This window comes from Peromyscus californicus, unplaced genomic scaffold (assembly GCF_007827085.1).
Source record: "Peromyscus californicus insignis strain IS unplaced genomic scaffold, ASM782708v3 Scaffold_4__1_contigs__length_199733344, whole genome shotgun sequence".
NCBI classification, from domain to species: domain Eukaryota; kingdom Metazoa; phylum Chordata; class Mammalia; order Rodentia; family Cricetidae; genus Peromyscus; species Peromyscus californicus.
The window spans coordinates 98654154-98663297 of NW_026294562.1; the positions used below are offsets into that span (position 1 = coordinate 98654154).

At 44.0% G+C, this 9144-nt stretch overlaps 1 protein-coding gene across 1 annotated transcript; it reads left to right on the forward strand.

Annotated features, from left to right (window-relative positions):
• The first annotated feature begins 110 nt into the window (after nucleotides 1–110).
• Nucleotides 111–7978, forward strand: LOC128095584 (olfactomedin-4-like). Its single transcript, XM_052714690.1, has 6 exons — nucleotides 111–182; nucleotides 2027–2179; nucleotides 2980–3204; nucleotides 3389–3554; nucleotides 3928–4087; nucleotides 7243–7978. Exons 1-6 carry the CDS (start codon nucleotides 111–113, stop codon nucleotides 7976–7978), a joined length of 1512 nt encoding a protein of 503 aa, XP_052570650.1.
• Nucleotides 7979–9144: the final 1166 nt, after the last annotated feature.

Here is a 9144-nt window from a genome sequence, read left to right on the forward strand (position 1 = left end):
TCTTTAGATGTTGAAATCTTTGTCTCCTCCTACTGAGACTATTCATCTGCAATGAAGATAAAAACTCAGGGGAGCCTAGGGACTTACCCAATACCTACAGTTGGACCAAGATGCAGCCTGAGCCAGCTCTTTTGGCCTCCTTTCTACTGCTGCTGCCCCTGGTGCTTCCAGGACAGCCTCAGGTACAGGCAAAGGGTGAAGGCGTCATGTAGGAGAGAGAGTTCTATGTTTTGGGCTGGCCTCTCTTTCTGTTCTCATTTTGTTCAAGAATTTCTAGGTCCCTGGCAAGAGTGAAGATAGGGAAAACTGGAGGAGGAGAAACAAAGGGTGGGACACCATTTTGCTGATTGTCCTTTGGGTAGTATGGGTGTAGGATGAGAGGGGAGAAAGACAGAGAGAGAAATACAGAGGGGAGAGAGAGAGAGAAAGAGAAATACAGAGGGGGGGGGGGTAGGCACTTTGGACTGTACATCCTGCTGTTACAAGTCCTTGTTTTCTACCAAACACAGGGCATACTCTTCCTGTGATAAAGATGCTGGTGAGCCCAAGGCATTATAGGTTAAGTGGCTTTATTTTAGTTTCTGTCTAAATCTAAATACTATTGAAAGTGAGTTTTAGGCTGAAGATATAGCCAGAGTAAGCTATGGGTATCAGACAGAGTTCAAAAAGATATGGGGAAGGTAAAGATTCTCAGAGAAGTACAGGGACCATATGTAAACCCCAGCTGGTACCGTGGGCATAGTCTAAAATTTGGTAAGGAGTTTTTAAGCAAGTGCTGGCTTATTCAGCTTCAAAACAAAATGGAGAAAGAATTAATGAATTATAATAACACATCTAAGGGATTCTAAGCAGGCGGGCACTGTCTTAAGTGCTCTACCTGTCTATCGTATCCATGTCTGTCTGTCTGTCTGTCTGTCTGTCTGTCTGTCTCTCTCTCTCTCTCTATCTATCTATCTGTCTCTCTGTCTGTCTATCTATCTATCTATCTATCTATCATCTATCCATTCATCCATCAATCTACCTACCTACCTACCTATCTACCTACCTATTTTAAAGTAAAACAATAGGGAAAATGCCACAATTTCTATCACTATCCACATCAAGCTACTGGGACACAGAGAGATTACATATGCAATGTTGAGAAAAAATAGGAAATGTAGCTCTAGAATCAGTGGATTTGACCTGGATGTGAGCCAGCCGTGTTATGCAAGGGTAAGAAGAATTCAGCTTATGTGTCTCTTAGCCATAGAGTCGCTGCCCTCTTGCTCTGGTTCACTGAGCTCCCTCCTGCCCTCACCTTCTTGGATTAGGCTGACCCACCCCATCATAATGAAGAGCTGTGTAGTTGCCTTTGATGTAAGAGCACAAGACCTGGAATAAATGTCAAACTTTGAAGAAGCTCTCAGCCTTGTCAGTTATTAATTACGTGATTTTGTAAGATTCTTTTAATCTCAGACCCTTGTGATTTTTCAACTGCAGTTCATGGATCACCACTCACCTTATGCTATGTTCTTGTGAGTGATAGATCTGGATCCAGACAGGGTTTCCTCCTGCTGCTTCCCTTAATGATTAGGAACTCTGTCCTTCTGCTTTCTTCAGGAGAGGCTGAGGTTGTGGAGGTCTGCCCAATCCCAAGTGTGGGGTCTTTGTCAAGAACTGAAGTTCCTTAAGCCTGCCTCAAGGCTTTTCTGAAGGCCAGAAAGCATTGCCTTCTCCCACAGATAAAGGAAATCTTGACAGTCAGGATTGTGGAGTGTAGTTATACCCATTCAGTTCAAGATCAGGGTGAGAGTGATCAAATAATGGAAGCTAGAAGGGGACTGAAACTTCAATTCTGGCAAATTAAAAGTAGCTCAAACTCCCAACAAAGAAACCTCTAGGCAGTCAGGAAGATCCCCACATGCAAAGTGTTCTCCATCATCCCAGAGCGGGGCTGGCCTTTTTTCCTGCCTCCCTTTTGCAAACAGCATGTGGTGATCCAGTGTGCTTCACTGCCCTCAGTGTGCCTATGACCCTGCTTTTGCAGCTGGTGAGAAGTGCATTGAACTCCGTGGATGAGAGTGGTACTTTCCAGTGTGTGGTTCATCTGCCCAACAACTCTATCTTCCTGCAGCAGCTGGAGCAGCTACAGAGTACATTACAGGATCTCATTGGCAAGTATGAAGAACAGCTGTCCAGGGTGAGTGCTGGAGCTTTGTGCTGGAGTTGAGGCAGTAGGTTTGTAAGCACATCCTTTACTGGCTTCAGTTTAGGAACGAGTCCCTGGCGATGATTCCCTGTCTTTGAGATCAATCCTTAGGAATTTTTTTTGCCTTCAGAAAAACAAGGACTTGAATGTCCTCAGGTAAGAAGGGAAATTTGGTACTATTCTTGTGGTCTTCAATAGCAATAACAGTAAAGCATGGCTTGTAGATGTTTACAGGAGCTTCTCACATTAATAGATAAAATAGTGGTTGTAGATCCATTGAAAAAACTAGAGCAGGAAAGACAGACACATATATAGTCTAATCAAAGGATTGAAAGTAGAATGATCAATGTGGAGGAGCAGAGATTTGTGTTAGGGAACTGAAATAGAAGTGTGTGGAAGAGTTGATCTGGAAAGCTTGGCACTGAGCCTATAATAAGGGCAAGTGAGCAGAACTATTATATGCGTGGTCCAGGGTGGCTAATGGTTTAGCAAACCTTACTTGCTGAGCTCCCAGGGAAGCTTAATGATATATGGCAAGACTGGAAGCTGGTATTGTTTATACTTTTACTCATCTAACTAGTCTTAAGAGATGGCTCTAAAGGGTTCTATGAATGACGTAAGTGGAATTTTTTTGCCTTCAGAAAAACAAGGACCTGAATGTCCTTAGGTAAGAAATGGGGGATCATACTATTGTTAAATAAAGATATAGACATAAGGTGGATATGAATGGATGAGAAGAGTCAGGCTCCTTGACATTTAGAGGAACTATAAACCTATCCTCTCATGACCAGGCCAAGGAGTATGCTTATATCACTGAAGATCAAGACAGCCAGACTCTAGAACTGAGTCACATGCTGGAGTCCAAGAATCCCAGTGTAACTATGTCCCAGTATGACAACCCAGCCTTCAACCTGCTACGTCTGGAGCTGGAAGGAGCACAAGAGTTGGCAGCCCAGCTTCAGGCCAAGGCAGGTGTCAGTGGGGCCACAGAGCTCCTCCAACAACTCCAGAACCAGGTATGTAGAGAGATTAAAGAGCCCTCCCTTACTCTCACAGCCTTTTGTCTTACCTGGTTAGATATCGTATTTGACACTTTCCAAAACCTCTTTCTGGAGAAGACTCGGAACGTAAAAAAATGTCAGTATGAGTTGAGCTTGAGGACACCCTGTGATCCACATTCCTGGGATCTCATTCCCTCAGGTCACTAATGCCAGTCTGACCCTGAAGCTTCTGGCTGACTCTGACTACCAAAGCTTCCGTACTCTCCGAGAGGAGGTAGATATCCTTGAGGGCCGACTAAGTGAGTGCGAGAGGGAGAAGGAACAGGAACAGTCTTCCAGCTACTCTGGTCCACCCCTGGCTCCCGGTGAGTTCACAGACTGAATTCCCCAAGACTTTGTTTCTCCATTGACTGGGTCAAATGCATGATTGCTATAATAGATTGAGGGACTAATGGGGGCCAGTAAAGATCTTGATAAAGAATAAGTCTTCAGTTTCCTGATTATAGAAAGATTGGTATCTTCTCATGGACATACCCACATATGTGGTCATTCATACTTCTCATACCCAGGCACATGCACTCATCCCTATTTATGCAAAATCAGTCTATTTATATGATTATATATATACTTGCATGAGCATGCTCTCTAGCACGCATGTGCTAATTATACTTCATACTCTGCTTTCTCTGGGTTATATACATTGTACCTAGCTCATATCTGGCCCACTCACCCCTGTAGGTTCCTGCACTCATGGAGGCCTACAGAAAGTGAGCAGACCCCTTGTGCTGAAGCTCAACTGGAGGGGTTTATCATACAAGGCAGGTGCCTGGGGCCGAGACTCAGCACCCAATCCAACTTCTTCCCTTTACTGGGTGTCTCCTCTGCGTGCTGATGGCAGGTGAGTCCTGAGGCAAATTTTCTGTGCCTGGGTCCATTCCATATGCACTTTAACCTGGCCCCAACTGGTTTCCTAGTAGCCCTAGCACCGATTCTTTTCTTTGTTTTATGTTTGCTGCTGGGCCCGCCAGTGTAGCCTGGACTTGGCAGATGGCCACCTGGTACTTCCTATGGGACATGTATGGCCCATTCTGCTCTGCAGTTCTTAATTTTATCACGAACCAAAGTCTTATCCCAACTCAAAGACAAACTCTTCTATATCTCAGCTTTAGAATCCTATTTTTTCTGCTTAGAACTTCAGATAATGATCCTGGTCAACCTTAAGACCTGCAGTAAAGCTTTTACCGAGGACGGTTTTTGATGTTGTAATTATGATAAATGACTTCAGATGGATGAACCACTCTTTTTAAAAATTAATTTATTCATTTTATATCCCAACTGCAGCTTCCCCTTCCTCCTCCTGTCCCACTCCCTCCCCCTCCCCTGCATACTCCCCTCATCAATCCAACCCTTCTCTGTTGCTAATAAAGAGGCAGGCCTCCCACGGGCATCAGTAAAGCATGGCATATCAAGCTGCCATAAGATCAAGCACCTCCCCCTGTATTCAGGCTGGGCAAGGCAATACAACATGAAGAATAGGTTCCCAAAGCCAGCCAAAGCACTAGGGATAGCCCTGCTCCCATTGCCAGGAGTCCCACAAATAGACCAAGTTACATAACCATCACATATATGTAGAAGGCTTAGGTCAGTCCCATGCAGGCTCCTTGGTTGTTGGTTCAGACTCTGTGAGTTTCCATGAGCCAGGCTAGCCCTTTCTGTGGGTTTCCTCTAACGTCTCTGACCTCTCTGGCTCCTACAATCCTTCCTCCCTCTCCTCAGCAGAACCTTGCAAGCTTTGGCCTCTGATCTCTGAACCTGTCTCCATCAGTCACCGTATGAAGGTGGATGAACCACTCTTAACCGTATATAACATGAGGATAATTAGATATACGATAAAACTTCATGAAATTACATGAAATAGTATGACTTACTGCAGTAGGCACTGATAAGTGTTTGTAAATGAATGGCTAGATGAGTCAATGAACAGGTGTGTGAGCCCTTCAATAGGCCAGCCTGGCCAGGAAGGTGGGTACAACTTACTATGGTTAAAGTCAGTGAATGTGGAAGTGTGGTGTGGACTTAACTGAGCAGCAAGTCATGGGAGAGAGGAATAAATGTCGGTGGAACCAGTCATTAAAGAGCCTCACTTGAAGCTTATCTGAAAGGTGAACATTAATCATAATAATACTCACCAGCTCCTATTGTATATCCCATAAGACACACCAGCAAGCCTTTACTCTGGTTACTCTCAAGATGCTAACTGGTAGTTTAGAACTTACTGCCCAATGTTAAGACATGAGAATGTTTATAACCTAAGAATGATTTTATTGAAAGCTCCTTGAACCTAACTCTAGAACCATAGTCTACTACAGGGCACTTGCGTCTCGCCAGCACATGGAATGTAGTGCAGCCTTGCTACAGGGGGTGTACATAAAGAATAATCAGCTACTCTTTGTTGATTGCTCTTTACGATCAACACTGTACTGAATTATTGGTGAAATTATTAAGGCCACTCCACGTAGTTAAAAGGGAGGTTTATTTTGAGGGGTAACTTACAAGTGAATGGATAGTTTACAAAGTCTGGGAAAGGCGTGGTGCATTCTGGTGGTGTTTTCTGGAGAACTCTGCTCAGTCTACCTCCAGTGTCCGGGGTCCAGGAACCAAGAGAGCCAGTGCATCTGGATCTCGGGTCTTCAGGGTCCTCTCTTGTCCCCGCCTTGTAGGCGTGACAGTTACTGAAGCCTCAATGGGGGTTGGAACTTCCAGATCAGAGCTGGAATGGCTACCCACTACACTAAATTTATTATTTTCATCATCTAGGTCAGTTTTCACAATCAATGAAGTATATCCTTTTGTTATTCCTGTCAGGGTTCACTTATAAGCTCTGTGACTTTGAGGAAAGAACCTAAACTTTCTGAGACCTAGCCCTCTAATCTTTGAGAGTAAAATTAGCCTTATATTATGTTTTCAGTATAATTTAATGAGAATGTGCATTTACTTGGCAAGCAGACACCGTAGCTATTGCTTTTTAAAATGGTTACTTATTTCAGCATAATATATAGTAAGTAAAAGATGAAATACCATTTGACACCAAAGTCCCTGCTCTTAATTGGCACATGAGGCTTCCCAGTTTTATTTTGTTTGTGTATGTGAGAATTTCACATACAAGTACAATGTATTTTCTTCATGTACATCCCTCAATCCCTGACTCACCTCTAATTCTTCCTGTGTGTCCCCCATATCTCCCTTTAAAATATATGTCCTCTTCTTCTGTAATTACACCACACACACACACACACACACACACACACACACACACACACACACACACACACACACCCAAATACACAGAGTGTATTGAGTCCAATAGTGTTTCCCATATGTACATGTGTATAGGACTAACCACTTGGGCATGGGCAAATCTGTTAGGGAGTTTGACCCTGAGGAAAACAGACTCTCCTTCCCTCCACAGCTATAAAGTGCCTATAACTCTCCACCTAGGGCTAAGACCTCATAAACCTTTCCCACATCTATGCTGAGGTGTTTATTGGTCTAGTTCAGGTCTTATGTAGGTGACCATATTATTGTGAGTTCATGGGTGAAACATTCCTGTCATGTCCAGAAGACATAGCAGTACTCCTGGTCCTTTGGCTGTTACAGTTAATTTTTCCACCCCTGCTTCTGCTGTGTTCTCTGGACTTGATGGTAGGGGTTATGTTATGAATGTCCCATTTGGGCATGAGAGGCTGATCATTTTCATAGGTTTTTTAATACTCTGGTTACTGCTGTCACTGAATGGTTCTGATGTTGGGGGGTGGGGGGCTTGGCCTAGGTACTTTGACTACTACAGGCTGGTTACTGCTGTCACTGAATGGTTCTGATGTTGGGGGATGGGGGACTTGGCCTAGGTACTTTGACAACTACAGGCTGGTTACTGCTGTCACTGAATGGTTCTGATGTTGGGGGATGGGGGACTTGGCCTAGGTACTTTGACAACTACAGGCTGGTTACTGCTGTCACTGAATGGCTCTGATGTGGGGGTGGGGCTTGGCCTAGGTACTTTGACTACTACAGGCTGCACAGGTCCTATGATGACCTGCTGCTGCTGAAGCACTATGAGCAGTGGAAGATGGGCTACGGTGATGGCAGCGGCAATACCGTGTACAAGAACTTCATGTACTTTAACTACTATGGCACAAGAGACATGGCCAAGGTGGACCTTTCTTCCAACACCCTAGTGCTGCGACGTCCATTGCCTGGTGCCACCTACAACAACCGCTTCTCATATGCTAGTGTGCCTTGGACTACCTTCGATTTTGCTGGTGACGAGAAGGGGCTGTGGGTGCTCTATGCCACAGAGGAGAGCAAGGGTAACCTGGTAATAAGTCGTCTCAATGACAGCACCCTAGAAGTTGAGCAAACCTGGTATACCAGCCAGTATAAGCCTGCTCTTTCAGGGGCCTTCATGGCCTGTGGGGTTCTCTATGCTTTGCGCTCACTAAGCACTCGTCAAGAGGAGATCTTTTATGCTTATGACACCACCACTAGTCAGGAACACCACCTCAGCATCCTGTTGGACAAGATGCTGGAAACACTGCATGGCATCAATTACTGCCCTTGGGACCACAAGCTCTATGTTTACAATGATGGATTCTTAATAAATTATGATCTTACCTTCCTGACACTAAAGGAAAAGCTGCCAAGCTCTCCCATTAAAAGGCCTCCTGGGGCTTTAGCTCCATCCAAACCTATCAAGTTCAGCAAACCCTCCGGGCCGGGAGACTCTGACTGATCAGGGTACTCATAAAAGTATATTGTCTTCCTCACCTCTAGAAGGACAACTCCTTTAATAACCATCTACCCAAATGATTGAGATACAGTGATTATGTTTAATTCTGTATGTAATTAATATCTCAATCAACACATTAAGGTACTAATAATGGCCTGTAAGATTTCGATTAAGAAACAAAAGACAATATTTGCTAGAGAGGGTTTGGAAAGGGTAACAGAATGCTAAATTATGTGTTTAGCATGCACCAGGCCCTACATTCAATGCTTAGCACAGTGGGTGGGAAAAAACCTCATTATTCAATCCTTGGCATTAAAAAATAACAAAAAAAAATTAGCTAGAGAACTGTTGCCCCTTCTCTAATGTTTGGGCATCATGCTTTAAAATTTACCAGGATAGTTCCTAGAGTTCTAGGATTTAGTGACCTTTCATTCTCAGGGTCAAGTTGAGTGCATCTGATTCCAGTATAGAAGATCCATGGCAACTGGTATTGAGAGAGGGGTGCAGAAGTCCCCTTCATAACTCCACACCCCTGAAATGTTGTGCAGAGAAAGGGAGGGAGAATATTGGTCTGAAGATAAGTTCTTCACTGCCCTCAGCCAGTCTCACTTTTGAGTAGAACTGAAAGAGGCACTTAGGCCTGACCCTGGTCTAGGAGGTTAGCAACTGAATTAGGATAAGTAACATGGGATATGGTTTGGAGTGTGGATGAAGACATTCTCAATAAAGACTTGTTGGTGTGATTTTGGAGGAAGTCTCCTAGCATGTGTTTGTGCTTTCTTTCCCCTCTTCAATGCCCTAGAACATGTGGGTTCAAACTCTCTGTGTGTTCCTTATCTGTCCAGATAATGCTCACCTCTCTCTAGGCAGCTATATAAACACAGATTCCCAAGCCGTCCCAGTCATAGAGGATGCATGCACTTTCTTTATGTGTATATTCACAAACATGAATCCTAGAACACGTGCACTTCCAATTTGTATATATAATCATTCTACATTTAAGTATTCATGCAGATATCTTAACATGTCCACTAACAGTTAGAGCTTCCTAAAAAAGCAGTCAAATACTAGCTCCAAGAAACTGGGGTCCTGAGAATCTTGCCATGTCACTTGCTGGAGCCTGTTCCCCTTAGGAAATGCAGTGCTAAACATTTTCACTGCTACCACTT